This window comes from Copadichromis virginalis, linkage group LG8 (genome assembly GCF_057382275.1).
Source record: "Copadichromis virginalis isolate Kocher_CV1m ecotype Utaka linkage group LG8, C_Virginalis_male_GT1.1, whole genome shotgun sequence".
Classification (NCBI taxonomy): Eukaryota; Metazoa; Chordata; class Actinopteri; order Cichliformes; family Cichlidae; genus Copadichromis; species Copadichromis virginalis.
Window position 1 is genome coordinate 22,179,865 of NC_140625.1, and position 18,321 is coordinate 22,198,185.

At 40.0% G+C, this 18,321-nt stretch overlaps 1 protein-coding gene across 2 annotated transcripts in view; it reads left to right on the forward strand.

Annotated features, from left to right (window-relative positions):
- dock1 (dedicator of cytokinesis 1) overlaps positions 1 to 10,635 on the forward strand; it is a 199,328-nt gene extending 188,693 nt beyond the window's left edge. For both annotated transcript variants that reach the window (XM_085466543.1, XM_085466544.1), the window contains exons 47-52: positions 1,836 to 1,973; positions 4,122 to 4,264; positions 4,733 to 4,931; positions 6,991 to 7,165; positions 7,760 to 7,911; positions 9,751 to 10,635. In XM_085466543.1, coding sequence (XP_085322669.1) covers positions 1,836 to 1,973; positions 4,122 to 4,264; positions 4,733 to 4,931; positions 6,991 to 7,165; positions 7,760 to 7,911; positions 9,751 to 9,846 — 903 coding nt within the window. In that variant the 3' untranslated portion in view covers positions 9,847 to 10,635. The remainder of the gene's footprint in view (positions 1 to 1,835; positions 1,974 to 4,121; positions 4,265 to 4,732; positions 4,932 to 6,990; positions 7,166 to 7,759; positions 7,912 to 9,750) is intronic.
- Positions 10,636 to 18,321: the final 7,686 nt, after the last annotated feature.

Genomic DNA, 18,321 nt, shown 5'->3' on the forward strand with positions numbered 1-18,321 from the left:
TGTGTGTGTTTGTGTGCGCATATACGCACGTGTGTGTGTTGACAACCTTGAGCCTAAGTGTCTTCCGCAATGAGCTTATCGCTGTGCAGCCACCAAGCAGAAATCTGTTGCCATGCCTCAACTCAGCCGCACTCAATCATCCAAAGGTCTATAAAAAGATGTGGGTATCCTGGGAGACGTGAATCTTGCCTCAGCTTTCACTCTCGCTGTGTTTTTTCATTGCTTTTTCATCTCACAACACTTCGTCCTTCAAAAACTCCTCTCCCCCCTCCTTTCTCTTAACCTTTTTCACCTTCTGCCTCTCTTTTCCTTCCCTTCGCCTTTTCATACCCAGACGCATCTTTTCCTTCTTCCGTGAGATCCCAGTGGTGATGATGCAGGTGCTCACTAACAGGGGGAATGCCTGCATGGTGTCTGTGGCCTCCATTTCATTTATGCTTTCGGGCCAAAGGTTTTGTGATTCTCATATCACAGGATGCTGTTTATTAGCACATCGTATCACATACCTGAGAACATATAGCTAGGTGGCTAGTATCTTTTAACAGGTGTGTTTCTGCGCTGCTAATCTTCCTTTCTGACAGAAATTCTTATCTTGACATGGGTGTAAATAAAATATAAATGATTTGGGGAGTATTATGAAACATTGCATCACAAAAGTGCATTGGTGTTTTGGACAAGTTGAATGAAGTGGGCTCATGATATGATATGCCCTGGGAGGAAGTTTGTCCTCTGGGAATATAAAGAAGGGTAGGCTAGGGAAGGTCAGGTTAGCACACACACAAACACTTTTCTTTATTATCCCACCTATCCAATATGTCTCACGTCTCACAGATTATTTCTTCCATTTGTTCAGGTGAATTTGTTTCATTGTCTGACTGGGATCAGTAAATGCAGATGTTGAAATTAAATCCCGTTTAATGCAGTTTTTTTTTTAAAGCTATTCATCAGAGGGGAATTACAAACACCTTTTTTCAGCTTTAACTGTATTTCTCGTTTATAGAGGTAACGCGGTAAAGTAATATTTTTACAGTTGCTATGGGAGAGAAGGGATCTGCTGTTAACACAGCTGACTATAACATCTTTGCTTTTTTCTGCCAAAGATGGCATGAAACACCTCTGCAAAAAAAAAAAACAGAAAACCCTCAACCTGTGATTTTAACCAGCAGAGAGGAAAATAACACTCAAATGGTCACTCTCCCAAGGGATGGTGCGTCCTCCTCTTACCAGATTTAGTCAGCAGAGCTGTGGCACTGGGGTTTCCTAATTACTAGTTTTGAGCAGTTTCAGTCTTCCCCCCTACTCTCGCTCACTGCCTGTCTTTCTCCCTTTTCCTCTACCTGAGCTGCTTCTGGTATGTGTTTAGATTTTGTTATTCACCAGCTTCCTACAGAGTGGGAGGCAGCAGTGTTCCTGAAAGGATGCATTATACTGTTTTTTGCAATCAGATATGGAGAAGAAAACATCCAACCAAACAAAGTAGATGCCTGTTTTCATTGCCATGTTTTAATTTATATGTTGCATTGATGTTGGTGGGGTCAGGAAGGCGGCGGTAGTGTCATGGCAACAGCTTTCTGTAACATGTTCCTGCTTCCACCTGGATAAGCTTGCAGTGCATATGCAAAATTACTGATGTACTTTTACTGCTGGTGCTGAATATGCACATCCAAGAGGGCAATGAGCTAAAGGACATGTGCATGAAATTAAGTTTATGAAGTTAATGACAGACGCTAATGCATTCCTCTGAAGGAAGAAGCAGCATGTAGCTGATCTCTCATCTCTGCAGTCCAGGGTGTGTTTGATGAAGTTGTCTCACGCTGCTGTTTTTCTTCCACCAGATTCCGCATCTCGCTGAAGGTGTTCGGATCCATGGAGAGAAGGTCACAGAGGCACTGAGGCCTTTTCATGACCGCATGGAGGCGTGCTTTAAGCAACTGCGGGAGAAGGTGGAGAAACAGTATGGGGTAAAGTCTCTGGTAAGAGCTTTTTCCTGTACTAGAGCTTCTTTTTTTTTTCTTTCTTTTCTTTAAACACAGACAGTGCTTTGTAGCTCAGTGTGCTAATTTTAACAGGGACTAATGGGATCTGCAGTTCTTTCTGGTGCTTGGCTAACGATTTCTGTGAGATGGACTTTCTGAAATATTTTATAATATTATTTGTTATTGTTACATCTCTCATACATCCATTATGTAGGATGTTGATCTTCCTTTTTCTGTGGTCAGATTGTAGTTTGTACATTTATTCATGTCTTTAATATTCAAAAGGTAGCACTAATGAAATTACATGTTCTTTCTTTAGTATTTTGTTAGGTTTGTGTCATTAGAATATACCTAATTACGGGTGTATTCCCAGAAAATTTAAAGGCTTTCTTGACCCGGATTAAAGTTGCAAAGAAACAATGTCCATCTTCGAATGACGCTTTCATTTTCATTCAAATTCCAAATTCTGTCTCACAGAGCTGTGTTGGCAAAACATGTCCATAGATGCATAAACGCCTTTCAGAGTGCTCAAAACCATCTTTGTGGAAAGCAGACAAGATGTTTGCATATATTTTTTTCATAATGACACAAAAACGAGGTGCAAACAATTCACTTTTTTGGTTTGTCATTAAAACAGATACAGGTGTAGGTTGCACACAAACATGGCAACTGAGAAGGACTGACTCTTGTTAGGACTTACAGGATTTTCCTGTGTCATAAAGTGCTTCCAAACTTTTATAATCTGGCGTCTGAACCAGAAAATAGAGCGAAACAATTCGGTGAGATTTCTAAGTCGAGATGCTCGGGCTGACGTGATAAAAATGGCAAATTCACAGTTTAGTTTGCTGTTGTGTGTCACGTGTGTTTTTCTTTTTGCTCCAGTCAGCTGTGAAGTTAGTGTGTGTGTGTGTGTGTGTGCGCGCATGGTGGGGTAGCCTCCATCTCTCTCTTCTTTTACAGATTTAATTGCTGCTTGACCAAGCTTTTCACTCAATCTTGCCTGAGGTAACGGGGCACCTGCCCATTTTTAAAGTAAGAGGGTGGTGACCTTTCAAACAAGAGAAAAGCTATCTCTTTCCAGGGTGTGATAATGAGGTTACCCTATCAGGTGTGTGATGGCCCCTTTCTTTGGCTGAAAAGACTCTTTAAATGCAAAAGGTTCCTTTGTTAGAGCTGCTGTTGCGAGATTTTTCTTTTGTCAGATTTCAGCAAAAATTAATAGTCCTACAAGATTCCTTCTTTTTCTTTTTACCGCTAACCTTGTATGTTCAGATAAGCGGCTCTGTTACGAGCTCTGTACTGGACATCGGTTTAGGATAAAACTGCAAAAGACCTTCAGCTTTACAGTTTTCCTGTCACAAGCCAGCTATATATTGTGGGCGGTTTTATTGGCAGCTGGAGTGTTTTTAATGCTGTGTAAAAAAATTATCACCTTTCTTCCTGGTATGGAGGTGCTGACCATTCGAGTGACTGCAAAATGGTCGAGCTGGCAGTGATTATACAAAAGTATAATCACTGCCAGCTAGTGAAAGAGTGACAAATTAAAGGGGAAAGCCAACATAAAGTGTCTAAATGAAGTGTTGTGCCACCATGTGTCAGCAAAAGGCCTTCGGTGTGCCTCGGGCGTTGATTTCACAATTCTTTGCTGCAGTGATGGAAGCCATTTTCCCCTCATTTGATGTTATGATGAGCACCACCTGACATCAAAGTCCAAAATCTCTCCCTAGGTGTTCATTTAGGTTGCAATCTAGTGACTATGAAGAAGATTCCTGTCATTTTCTTGCTTAGTATTGATTTGCAGTGACCCTTCCATCTAATGGGAGAAGTGGGTCTAGTGTAGGCCTTCTCCTGCTCACTTAGATCATTTCCACTTGTAGTTTTGATGGAAAAAAATGTGATTCAGGCGCCCCCATGCAGGATTTTTATATATACCACAGAGGATGATTTCATGGTAATTGCTCCTCTGTACCATGCCATATATTTATTCTTTCTCTACTCTTTTAATCTGGGATTTCCTGTAATTTGTCACCCACTGCTACCTTATTCACCGAGCACTTTCTAAGTAACTACAAAGCAATCAGTAACATTTAAACTAAATAATTTTCTGTTTTTTATTTGTTTGTTTGTTTTCTTCTCTGCTGCCAGCCTCCAGCAGATGAACGGCGGGGACCTCGTCCTCCCTCCATGGTGAGGTCCTTCACCATGCCCTCCTCCCAAAGGCCACTGTCAGTAGCTTCAGTCACCTCCATCTCCTCTGACAACTCACCCTCCAGGCCCGGCTCAGATGGGTAACACCATGCTTCACTATTCTTTGGGGCATAAATTATGTCATCTCTAGCATTCGTTCTGTTTTTTTGTTCTTGCAGGAATCAATGTTGTTTTTTGGGGGGGGAGAAAAATCGTGTCATTTATACACAGAGGTGCCACTTTGATTTCTTATCTAAGAGAATTTCAGAGAAAGTGCTTGAAAAATGCATCTGCTTTCTTTCTTCCAGTTCACATGCAGGTTGAAACTTTAACAACTTCACATTGAAATTGTGACTGAAGTATTCTTTGCGCTATTAGCTCTGTTTGTTATTTAATCAGAATGTGCATAAAACACATGCATGCAGCAGATTTGTGTAGATCTTTGAAACTGATTACTATTGATAAAGGAATATTCCCACATGTTCTCTGGCATGAGTCGGGATATACAAATTAACACATTTTGTTTGAGTTGATGTATTGTTTTTATTATTATTATTATTATTATTCAGTTTTGCGCTGGAGCCTCTTCTACCAAAGAAGCTGCACACCAAGTCTCAGGACAAACTAGACCGTGATGAACCCGAGAAGGACCGCAAAGAGAAGAAGAAGGAGAAGAGGAACAGTAAGCACCAGGAGGTCTTTGACAAAGAGATGAAAACAGCGGACATCTCTCTGCAGCCAGCTGAAGCTGTCATACTGTCAGAGACGGTACGTTTTTACGTCTTCTGTTTGGGTCGGTCATTCTCGTAACTCTGCTGGCTTGTGTCAAACATTTGGACTCTGGGATAGATTGGAGTTTGAGGTCAGAGGTTACTGTGACCACACAAGGCATGATAAATTAAGAATTTATATGCTAATTATGACCCAATAAGACATAAATGTCAAATAGAATGAAATGGGAAGTGATGAAGTTTGAATATCCAAAAGGCCGAGGGTCAACTTCACTGCGACATCATAATGTGCTCCCAAAACACTTTTCTTGTTGTTATTCAGCTACTTCATAAATCAGGAACAGAAGGAGAAATTCTAACTGTATTTATAATTTGATCAGATACTCATTTGGTGACACTAATTTTAGGCGCCCAAATAGAAAGTGTCTCTTTTCTAGCTGTCACCTGACATAGATCCGGGTGAGAACAGATTTCTAAAACGACGACCGTCTTTAACCTGCTAGCTCACAAGTAGGAAGACCAAATGATGTTTTTGCACCAGTGTGCTAAAAAAGGTAGCTAACAGCCCAGTGCAATCACCAATAGAAAATGGATGTGATGCGAGCTGTGGATACTCTCCAGGCACCTCGCTTGCCTAGACCGCAGAGTATTTCAAGTGGTGTGATCACTGTGGACTGCTTCCTGCTGGGTGAAAACAGACAGTTGTAGAAAACATCCCAACTTGTTTCCCCCAAAGTTCACACGGGAAAACAGGCATGTAAGTGCAATTTCACCGATTGGAGGAGACGTGCAACTGCAAGGTGAAAACTGTGGTTTCAAATTATTTTCGTTTGTTTTTACCAACCTTCCTTATACTCTTTTAAACCTTCTAAGAGAAAAGTATTAAAGGCAAAAAAATCCAGAAAAGTTTGGCAAGTAAACATGTGATCACCTAATGCAATCATAACCCGTCTTTTTCCACTTGCACATAAAACATTGTGCAATATATGTCGCACGGCAAACATCAGTGGGCCATAGAATAGAGAAATATCCCTGCTGTGTCTTTTGGTGTTACTGTGAAGGTGTTTTTGTTTTTTTTTTTGTCTTCCCTCTCATGTAGAGTAAGAGAAGCTACAAACAAAAGTATTTCAGTTATGTTTTGTTCTCTTCAGATCTTTGACTTGGTCTTTATTTTCTTGCCTTTTCCTCTCTCCATGATGTAGCTCACAATTCTGCTTCTCAACTGTTCCCTCAGTTCTCTTTTTACTCTTCATATCTTCATCTCTCCCCCTCTCCTCTCTCTTTCTCTGTTGTGTTCATGTCCCTCTTCACCACCGCTGTGTCCATTACAGCCGAGTGGTATCACTGTGTTCTCATTGCCCAGTGGGAATGCTCCCTGGCTAACGGCAGTAAGATAAGGGCAGGAATGGAATCCAAAAGAAGCCCCTGGCAACGGTGGAGCCGTCTGGCTCATGATGCGAGCGTCATGCCCCCGGGGTCAAGGGTAGAGAACCTATTGGTCTCCGGTGATTACCACATACTAGGATGTAGTAGCTCGGTGTGAAAGTATAATCTGGAATCAAGAAATTGCTTTTTTCACCCACAATGTGAATTTCATCTTCAGCATTCAAGAGAAAATTAAATCCCTGAATAAAGTGTGTTACTTTTAGTGTCTCCCTTGTGGCTGACTGTTTCAGTTGGCCAATTACAAAGTTGTTTGTTAATGTCGACTACAGAGTGGAATAGCCCTCAGGATACAGCTTTTCATATTCAAATTCCTGCTATACCAAAGTGGAGAAAACACAGTCTTGCATGCAAACAATTATTTGTAGCCACAAATAAGTTCCTGCAGTCCAACAAGAACATTTATCTGAATGGTTTTTGCTTTCCTTCGCAAATAGCCCGTTCAATATGGCTGTATATACACACATGTGAAAATAAAATGTTCCCCTTTAAGGGATCTTTTATTGGCTCCCTATGATATTTAATCAAAAGTCTCTTGTCAGTAAATTTTATTCTCAGTTCTATTTTATTGACTTCTGTAACTTTCGTTGTTTACTTTGAGCCCGCTGTAATATCACACTGATATCTTGTTTTCTTTATGTCTGATCACACAGATAAGCCCTCTGCGGCCCCAGAGACCAAGAAGCCAAGTCCTTAATCAAATTGTTGGAGACCGCCGTCTTTCTGTGTCACCTGGACCCCCTACTTCTTCCTCCAGCTCCTCCTCGCAGTGCCCCCCACCCATTACACCAAGGAGCAAAGTTTCCTACAACCTGCATGCCGTTTCCAGTAAGATGTCGTACTTTGCTGCCATTCAGCATTATTTTTGTTTCTGTTTTTTTACCGTGACACGTTGTAACTGCAGTATTTTAGGGGTTTCTGTGTGTATATTCGCACACCAAGTAGTTTCACGGTAACATTACCATTAGCATTTTCTGTCCATACAGCAAATCTAAGGCTGACACTTGTCTTTATCTTGATGACAGACGCTTGTCTTTATATATCTATATATAGATATATCTATATCTATATATAGATATACTATATAGATATATAGATATATATAGATATATCTATATATAGATAGATAGATGTTTCATAGGACTCCATACCTACTGCAGAGCCAGAAAATCCATTATTCAGTAGAGGTATACTGTTCTGTACTGTAAATTCTCCTCAAATGTGCGAAGTAATGACTGTCTCCGAAATTTAAGTCCCCTTTCTTCTAGTTTCTTTGAAAAAAAAAAATTAATTAGTCTCAATCAACATAAATTTCTCAGAAATGGACCCTTTTTGAACTCTTCTGGGTACCAGCCCTGCTGTGTAAGATATTCTAATGTAGTTCAATGACGAATGTGAGCTGATGAGTGCCCTCTTGCACAGGTCTGGAGCTGAACGGGATGGGTTGCTCTGACAAAGGTGAAACCCCTCCTCCGCTGCCTTTGAAAAGCAACACAGCTGATTACGGCAACCTGCTAGATAATCAAGACTTGACGAGCCCCTCGACACCTCCACCACCCCCTCCACATCAAAGAGTAGGTGTTTTAATTAGAGCTGAGAGCAGCTTCTTAATGATGCATGGCACTTGTAATGAAACAAGCGACCGCTACACGCACTTGACATTTGGGTCAGCCTCCTCCACTATCCCCTGCTCGTGTACTTCCTGTGCTGACGTGTGCGAGTTCGTGCATGTGTGTTTTTTGTTTACATTTGGGCTCGTTGTGGATTTGTCCGTCATTTTTTAGAATGTGTGTCACAGAAAAGTGTAGGCATCGGTCAGTTAGCAGCAAGAGCCCACACCCACCTGTCCACCCAGTGTTATTTATACTCATTGCCCCTGGTGCTCAGACGTGATTGATTGGATGATTACTTTACCTCTCACATCCATCAGAAGCCCTCGTGTTGTTAATCAGCGGCTCATCTCTCCACGCTCGGCGACTTCTACTCTAGCCAGCTTCACCACTCTGTTAACTAATCTTATTTATCCACTGTCACGGCCCACAGACAGGTAGTAAAACAGAGCCACATGCACACCGTGTGGCAGCAAGCTGACAGTAATGTAGTGAGCGCAGATGTCCTGAGACTGAGTGACAGCCATTCTTCATTTACAGTTTTGATGGAGGCAGAGGTGAGGTCACTGACTTGCATTACTCCTTGTCTGTACTCTCTGCTGGGAACTCAGGTGTTTGAGGAGGAGAATTCAGGTGGAGAGACGGGCTTAAACAGCTGAGACATTTTCCATCTGGATTAAATAAGACTTGAAATCACCTTTCACTTATCTCAACACACCAGAAGATCTCTAGCCACTAATCTTTATTCGTACCACCTCCCCGTTTAATTCTTTTTGTTTTAAAATGTTATCCAATTTTTCTGTCAAATTGTTCAACAGTTTTTCAAATTAATTAATAATACAAAAATTCTAAGTATTAACAATTTTAAAAATGTCACGGCATTTTTAAGAAAGTAATGTTTTTTTCCTGGATATTTTAGCTGTAACTGAAAATATCTACTGCCTGATGACAGTTTTCTCAAATGGTCAGTGGGACTGTAAAAGCAACATAAGACTTGGCAATTCCAAGATCATAAGGACACCCATCTGTTAAGAACATTGAAATTGTTCAACAAGGTTGGAAGCAATGTGTCCCCAACCCTGGTCCAGAAAATTGTGCTAAGATGTTGCATTTATCCAAGAATCACCTCCATCTTGAAGAATTCGTCAGACTATTGAATACAGATTTCAGGGTCTAAACTTCAGCAAAGTCTTGATATAATGCTAGCCTCAGAGGCTACTAATCCATTGCTGAAGCCCATAAACCTCAAGGTACATTTGGCATTTACAAAGCAGCAGTTGGAGAAGGGAGAAACTTTGTAGTCATGCAGTTTGTGCTCTGATAAAAAAAAAAAAAGACTTGCACACAGGGACACAGTGAAATGTGGTGAGCCCTTTGGCAGGAAAACAGGTTTCTGTTTCCTTCACAAAGCATACAAACAGGAGTGGGGTCTGAATAATTGTGTGCTTAACTGTTATCATTGGTTATCATTATATAGTAGTTTTATCGCTTGATGCAATCAGGGTGGAGGATTGAGTTGGTGAAATAATGTGTGTTGTAAAAGAAGGTGAGAAATCTTTGCTCTGTAAACTCTATCTTACTTCTTCAGTCATTTGTAGAGCCATGCAGGCTGTAAGATAAGGTATGACCTGTTTTAATAAATCAAAGCCTTGTGTTTAATAAATTATTTAAGATGATCCAAGTATTAACCTCTTGTAAAAGAAAAAATAATATGGGAGCAATAGAACATGCTAATCTTGCGCTTTAAATCCAAAACTATTTTGCAAAAACGAGGTTTCACGTTCCCGTTTTGTCTGTTCGCAGCAATTTCCGCCACCTCTTCCGAGCAAGACTCCTCCTCCACCTCCTCCCAAGACCACCAGGAAACAGGCCTCCATCGATTCAGGAATTGTGCAGTAAACAAAGAAACTTGACAGTAGGACCAAACAACACACTGACAACGCAACAAAAACAACATCAACAGTAACCCCAGAAAAGTGGTTGTTTTTACCCACACATTCCTCGCTTCCCTGTCCCAGCTTGACAAGATGAATACCTCACCGCAGCCCGCCCCCTCGTACCATCTTTTCTTTTCCTTTCTTTTTTTATGTTATGTTTTTTTTTGCCTGCTGTTTGACGATGATGCAGTCTGCAGCTGGGAGCATGTTGCACAGAAGCATTCACTGAATTTGCAGATGCTGTCTAGGACCGACACAATGCCGCATCGAAATTTTATTGTGACATTGTGCTGAGACAGACGAGCTTGGACCAACGGCTTTCCAGTACTGACCCACTCTCAAATATATGAGAGCAAATGGCTCATTAAAGCATTATTTCCCTCTTTACTCATATTCCCACTGTGTACAGAGGTTTGTATATAGGACTATTTTATTTCAGGTTTTTTGTATGTGACTTGATTATGATTTTTTGTATTAACGTGTCATTAGATTAAGTGGCATTTATATGAACAAAAAAGGGCTTGTAGGTTTTGAATTGACAGGGGCTTTACAAAGTTGGTATGTGGAAAAAAAAAAGATGGATTTTATTGGTAAAATTTTGGAGTGCACATACAACTAACTCCTACCACGTTATCATTGTTCAGATCTTGTCCTTGATTGCTGTAACCTTGGATTTCAGTAATAATGACTGTTCCCAATTCACTACTGACATGACTTCTGAATAAACTTTCAAATGTATGTATTTTTAAAAGATGATGTCTTCCTCATTATTTCTGCGCGCGGCGAGAGGTGCTGAAAATAGACGCGAGTGTTTGCACATTTCAGAAATCCTGAACAAATTGGCAATCTGTATGTTTCCTCACTTCAGCTGAGCACTAAGTAACGAAGCTTTCTGCTTCTCCTGCTTAATTGACAGCCGTCGCCGCAGCCACTTCTTTATCAGTGGTGTGTTATCGGGAAATGCCGCTTACATGTACTCAAATGCATTTTCATTTGCATAATTTGTCCTCTCGCTAAACGATCGTTTCTGTTTTCGAAGCCGAATGTGTGAATGTGACCCGTGTTTGAAAGTGGCGACGCGTCAATAAGCCAGCAAACAACAGCTGCCAGCTTTGTCCTGCCTCGTACGATCTTGAATTCTCGTTTTATGGGAGCTGCTGAAGGGCACACCAAGATTTTCATTTTTTCTTTCTTTCTTTTTTAGTCTGGGTGGTTTCCACGCTTCTCGAGTATAATGACGTGTCATCTAAATAAGTGGCTATCCTTGAAACTTCCTGGGATTTCTGTCCTGGACAGATTTAATATATTGTGACTCCAGATTAATAGTTGGAGTGGAAAGTCGGTGTATAATTATTACTTGGAGAGCAGCTTTAAATTACATTGCGCTTTAATTACATTAATAATATGCATTCTTCTGGGTGTTGGTGCAATAACTTAATATAAAGCCTTGTGGCAGCATGCCCAGGTTTAAGGAAATAACTGTTGTTATAATGTTCTTTATCAAATGTTATAGAGTGCTGTTTTAATCAACAAATTACAGACTGGAAGGTCATATTGTGACAATTTTATTAATCATTTTAATAACCTAGACATTGATAATTACTGTTGTTTTCCTGTTTCTTTAACAATGAAAGAAGTTTTAATAGTTACTGAATTTTAAAAAACAGTCGTGTTTGTTGTAAAGTGCAAAAATTCGCCGGGTGCCCCTCCAACCAGTTTTCATCCTTATTATGTTATAAATAATATGACGCCAATAATATTAATATCTTTCAGCCTGTTAGCTACACTAACAAGTCGACTGCTGGTGTCCTGAGACTGACTCCCAGCAGTGCAAAATCAACTCAGTCATGTTAAGTCTGATTCAGAGTTTCCATTGTTTACACCAAAACGTTTATTACAAGACAAAAGTAATATTAGGCAATCACTTATTAGTTACACCTTGCTAGTACAAGGTTGGACCATCTTTGTGTTTTGTTTCTCCCATGATTTTTCATTGCATACATTCAACAAGGTGCTGGAAACATTCCTCAGAGATTTTGGTTCATAACAACATGAAAGCATCACACGGTTGCTGCAGATTTGTCAGCTGCACATCTATGATGTGAATTTCCCATTCCCAAAATGCGCTTATGGATCTTATTCCAATAGAGCACCTTTGAGATATGTTCTATTGCATCCCATTTAAGGGCAGTTACCTCATTGTCATGTTCAAGAAACCAGCCAATTACAGCACCAACACCATTACACGGCCAGCAGGAGCCTGAACTGTTGGACCCATGTTTTCATGTTACACCAAATTCTTACCGTCCAATCTGAATGTCGCAGCATAAACCAAGACTCATCAGAGCAGGAAACATTTCTCTAATTTTTTATTGTCTGTTTTTTGGTGAGCCTGAGTGAATTGTAGCATCAGTTTCTGGTTTCCTGCTCTTTTGCATATCTTGGCTGTAACAAGTGGGGTTTTTTTAACAGTTACTGTTGCCTTCCTATCAGCTCAAATCAGTCAGCCTCCTTTGACATCAACAAGGCATTTTTACCCAGAGAACTGCCACTCGCTGGGCATTTTCTCTTTTTCTGACCATTCTCTGTAAACCCTAGAGATGATTGTGTGGGAAAATCCCAGTAGGTCAGCGGTTTCTGAAATACTCAGACCAGCCTGTCTGACACCAACAACCACACAATGTTCAAAGTCGCTTAAATCACTTTTCTTCCCTTTTTGATGCTCAGTCTGAACTTCTGAATTTCTATAAGCCTGAATGCACTCTGTTCCTGCCACATAATTGGCTGATGAGATATTTGCATTTAGAAATAGCATTTAAACAAATGTAGCTCCTGAGTCTACAGTGTATAAGTAGTACTAGAAATCTAATGGCTTTCACTACATTAGCTTTCATTCCACGGTAAGTCGACATTCACCCAGCGCATTCAGTCTTGTAATTTTTTTATTAACGGTTAACCTTTTTTTCTTTTCCGGCTCTCATTTTGCTCCGGTGGCTCACAGATGCTGTAAAGTTGTGTTGTTGCACCTTAATTCTCACATTTGGTGAGAACATTCACAGACCCTGTTGTCTGCACATTAAAATGAGCTTGTGGGACCTTTTTGAAGTGCTTGCCCCAGGTGGCTCATATTCCTCTGCTTTCCTATTCTGCTGACACTTTGTGAGTGGGCGTGTGCCTGAGGAGAAATACTGCATCTGTTGTTTGAAGGTGTTTTTATCTTCAGAAAGTTGGGGATTACAAAGCCTGTCCTAATTAGGAACACTGAATGACATCTTTTCCCTCAGAGTTTTTTCTGGGAAAAATAGTCATGAGACCACTTGTAGAACTGTAGCTCATGGGTGGTGTTAACATATTTTGTCAGACTATGAAATGTCTTATTAATGTGTTGGTAATTCACCCACGATCAGTTGCTTTTAAATGCTTTAGCAATAAACATATTAAGTATGAATCCCTCTACAGAGTCAGTGTCCTAATGGGTTAGAAATAAGTTGAATATTCATATTTACATAATTCTTCACTCACACAAACTCCCCCAATCTTCATATTTGCACATAATTGACCAGTAAAATCATTTTGACTTTAACACACATGTATGTTACCATTTCTGGATTTAAGGTTTGCTGCAAGGTATGTGAACTATATGACCTTCATTTGGAAGTAGTAGCTGTCAGGATGATAAATTGTTCTACAATGACAGAAAGAAATGGAAAGTAATATTCAATAAAAATGCAGGCTTTAGTGTGATAGCAATCATATCATCTTTCATTGTTTCACCTCTTTTGTCATTATTTCTTCCATTTCCTCTAAAGAGCACACTTTACATTCTTTCTTTAAGAAGCATTACCTTCATACTTTTCTTCCCATTGTGACTTATGGTTTCACTAGTTGCAATCAGAGAAAAGGTACAAGAACATTTCAATTCCATACATGGCTAAAGGAATGTATAGGGAGACCTAGCAGGTCATTGCCTACAAGAAAGTGCAATAGTGTTGGCCACTAAACTCCTAAAGGAAATAAAGGAATCTGCAACTAAATGATAATCTGAATGTCAAACTGTTAAAATGATTGTTTAATTAGATTCCATATACAACTAAAGGGGTGTATAGGGAGACTTAAAACCATGCGATCGATCGCTGCAAGCCAACGTGTAGTGCGCTTGAGTGTTGGCCACAGAGCTGTTAAATGACACAAATGCAGTCAATAAGAACATTAACAATAGCTCAGTTCGAGTAGCCTGAAAATGAAGCCGCTAATTGCAGTTCAGCCAGCATTTATTATTTACACCTATCCTCCATCTACTGCGACCTAAAACAGTCTCCTGTGAAAGACTTACATAACCGTCCTTTCCTGGCTCAGTTTCAATGTGACACACTTACACGTATGAGCAATAAGTGCGGGTGCGTTCATTTGTTAAATAAAGATTGCAGCTGACATCCAAGTGACGTGTGATTTTAGGTTGAATAGCAACAGCTAAACTTGAAAATTCCATCAGCTAAGAGAAAAAAAAATAGGAAAGTTGCAATTAGAGAAATGGTGCAGTGAAGTAACTGATTAAAAACAACTGCACAGCCTGAAGTCAGACTTCAGGTTGAACCAGTGTCTTCAGAAAGAGCAGGTGGTACTATAGATGCATTCACATAAAAAGCATAGCATCGCTGCTAGAGTGTGTCAAAACCTAAAAATCCTGTTTATTAAAAGTATTTTTTCTCAAGCTCATCAGTTTGGATAGGGAACATCAGTGCACAGCTGTTTTCAGATCTCTGTAAAGAGTCGGTCAGGTTCAAGGCTCTGGCTTGGCCACTTAAGGACATTTACAGAGTGATCCCAAAGTCATTTGTTTGTTGTGGCTTGACTACCTTTTTACATGCTTTGTCCTGTTGGGAGATAAACCTTTGTCCTCTTGTTCGAGATCCAGCGTGCTCTGGAGCAATTTAGCATACTGCTGCATTCATCTTTTCCTGGACCTTGACTAGTTTTCTGGTTTCTGCTGCTGAAGAAACATCCCCACAGCATGATGTTACCGCCACCATGCTTCACTGTTACTATGGTATCCGTCTAATGATGAGTGATGCCTGGTTTTCTTTAGACTTTAATACTTGTTTCATCTGACCAGAGAATTTTGGTGCTCATGGTCTGAGAGTTCTTTAGGTCCCTTTTAGCATACTCCAGGCAGGCTGCCATGTGTCTTTACTGAGGAGTGGCTTGTGTCTGACCATACAGGCCCGATCGGTGGAATGCAGTAGAAATGATTGTCCTTCTGGAAGGCTCTCTTCTCTCCAAAAAGCAATGCTGAAACTCAGTGAGAGTGACCATCAGTTTTTGATCACCTCACTGACTGAGGCCCTTTTACCCATAATCACTCAGACTGGTTTGGCAGCCAGCTCTAGGAAGAGTTCTTGTGGTTCCAAACTTCCATTTACAGATGAGGTGGGCCGCTGTGCTCACGGGGACTGAAGGTTCCAACGACGCAGGAATAAATCTGTACCTTTCTCCAGATCTGTGCTTTGACACGATCCTCTCTTGGAGGTCTACAGATAAGTCCTTGGACTTCATGGCTTAGTTCGTGCTCTGACATGCAGCGTCATATACAGGACCTTATACAGACATGGACAGATGATCCATGGAGAAAAGATGCACCTGAGCTCAATTTTAAGTGTCTTGGCAAAGGTTGTGAATACCCATGTCTATGTAATATTTTTGTTTGTTTGTTTTTGAATACATTTCACATAATTAATTAATAAAACTTGTGTAAAAAAATAATGTAAAAATGTAGTTGAATCATTTTTCTTGATAAGAATGGTTAAAGTATTGCTGCATCCACGTGTAAAATTCATGACTGTGCCTCTGCTGCAATCGTTTGATTATCTATTTTTTTGCCTGATATAGATAACATTTTTTTCCTCCTGGGATTAAAACAATTTTTGGTTGAGTGTCATCACTTTATTAAATTCACACTGATTCAGAGTTGTAGAACAATAAAACCTGAACAAGTCCAATGAGGGCCTGATACTTCTTTTTTTTTAAATAGTCACTCTAACCTGGTTATTGGATTCCAATGATAAATCCATTCACTCCAATCTGTGAGGTGGGAATAAAAAGGTTCATCAGTGATATAATTCACTTATCAAGAATACCCAGTGCACACTCAATATCTAGCCTTGCAATTGAAAAGGGATAAAGGGTGAAGCATTTCAGCAGTGGTAATATTACATAGTTAACTGGCAGCTTTTTCAATAGGCTCTTGGTGATTTGTGCTCTGCCATTATGCTTCACCCTCTCTCTCCTCAAAGCATGGGGAAATGCATCGCTTAATTGAGAGGATTTCCAGAGGCTTTGTTGGGGGAGAGCTATGAGCTAGCTCCTCTCCAGGAGCAATGTATTTACAACACACTCTGTCCCCATCTCATTTGTCATTTCAGCCAGGAATAATGTGTATATTTTCCTTCTCTCTTGACACACTGTCATTTGCCAGAAGGCAGCAAGTGTGCATGCTTCCTTCTAAATGTTTCCTTTGCATAATAAAAGACTATTTCCATAAATCAGCAGCCACTGATATATCCAATCACAACTGTCTGCAGTTTACATATGATTATTTTTTTCCTAAATGCAGCCCCGGTGCAAGTACACTAATGGAAATGGTTAGTGTCTAACTTTTAATAACATAAGCTTTTAGGAAATTAAGTTAGTTATTCTGTTCTACAAAATGATTTTTTTTTATTGACAACAGAAATTCATAAAAAACAAACACTAATATACATCTGTTTATAAGCAGGGCTGCTTGTTTAGCATGAAATTATTTAGAAAAACGTGGCTATAATTACTTTCAAGCTAGTCCATCTTCTATATACAGTCTATGTTACAGAGAGAGTGGAAAGCCATGTCAGTGGCAGACTGACACAATGCACCTTTATCAGTTTAATTTCACTCTAAAATAAAGCATCTGCCAACTGATAGTTCTGATGTGAAATCTTTAGGATTTATCCTCAGGGAACCTTTGTTGTTTGTTCATAATTTTATGACATCCAATAGTTAGAACGTTTCGAGCGTGGCAGTTATGGTAACATTGAGTAATAATCGGTAATATGGGAATTACTTTATGGATAAAAATGTCAAATCTTCCAGTTGCCTTAGCCAGTGGTTGTCAGACAATTTTTAATAATTATTTAAACAAAATATACAACCACTGCAGTACTCCTAGGAACCCCTAGGGACATAAGTATCTCTAATATCTCTACCACTGCCTGAAGAAATGCTAGTGCATTTAAAAAAAACTAAGAATGGTGAAAAAGTGTATTTTTCTTGTCATTTATTTTAAAAAAAGGTCAACTTCAGGTATTTTTATTACCTTCCTTATCTGTTACCTTATATGTTACATGAAATATCTTTTGTTTAAATTTTGATGATTATAGCTTATTGCTCATGAAAATACTTAGAGCATCTCCTAAGATCAAAGTATCCAAAAAGGATTTGCAATACAAAAAGCCAAACTTCTGATACTTAACTTTGGGCTCCATTACCATAAATTACTGCATCATTGCAGCGTGACGTGGAAGCTTGTGGCACTGCTGAAGCATTACTGAAGCCCAGGCTTTCATAGCAGCCTTCAGCTCATTTTTTTTATTTTTTATGTAGGGTAGCATTTCTGGTCTTCCTCTTTCTTCTTTTTTTTAAAGATAGCTTTCTTTTTTCTTTTCTTTTTTAGTATTTTGCCTTTATTGGATAGTGAAGATGGACAAGAAAGTGGGGAGAGAGAGAGGGGGAAGACATGCGGTATAGGGCTGTGGATCGGACCCAAATCTGGGCTGCTGCTTTCTGACATTTGCTATGTGAACGCCTGCTCACCCAGTGAGCTAAAGAGGCACTCCTCATTTTCCTCTTATTGCCCCAGAGATTCTCTTGGGGGGTTCAGGTCAGGCAAATTGACCAGCCCATCGAGCACAATAATAACATTGTAAGCAAACCATTTTCTAGCAGCTTTGGCACTGTGAGCAGGTGTTAAGTCCTGCTGGAATAGTAAATTGATATCTCCAAAGAGCTTGTCAGCAGGTGGAAGCATGGAGTGCTTCTGGTAAACACTATGAAGACTTTGGACTTGATGAAACACAGTGGACCAACCATCACCTACACCAGGAGATGACATGGCACGCTAAATCATCACAGGCTGCAGAAACTTCACGCTGGACTTCAAACACCTCCACTTTTCCTTCAGACTCTAGGAACTCAGTTTCAAATGAAATGCAAAAAAACTTACTTTCATCTTAAAAGAGGACTTTGGACTACTGAACAGCAGTCCAGTTTTTTTTCTTCTCAGCCCAGGTAAGATGCTACTGATCTTGCCTCTGGTCAAGGAATGGCTGCATATTAGAAATGTGAACGCTGTAGCTCCTTGCCTGTGTGGTGGCTCTTGCTGCTCTGACACCAGTGTCAGTCCACTCCC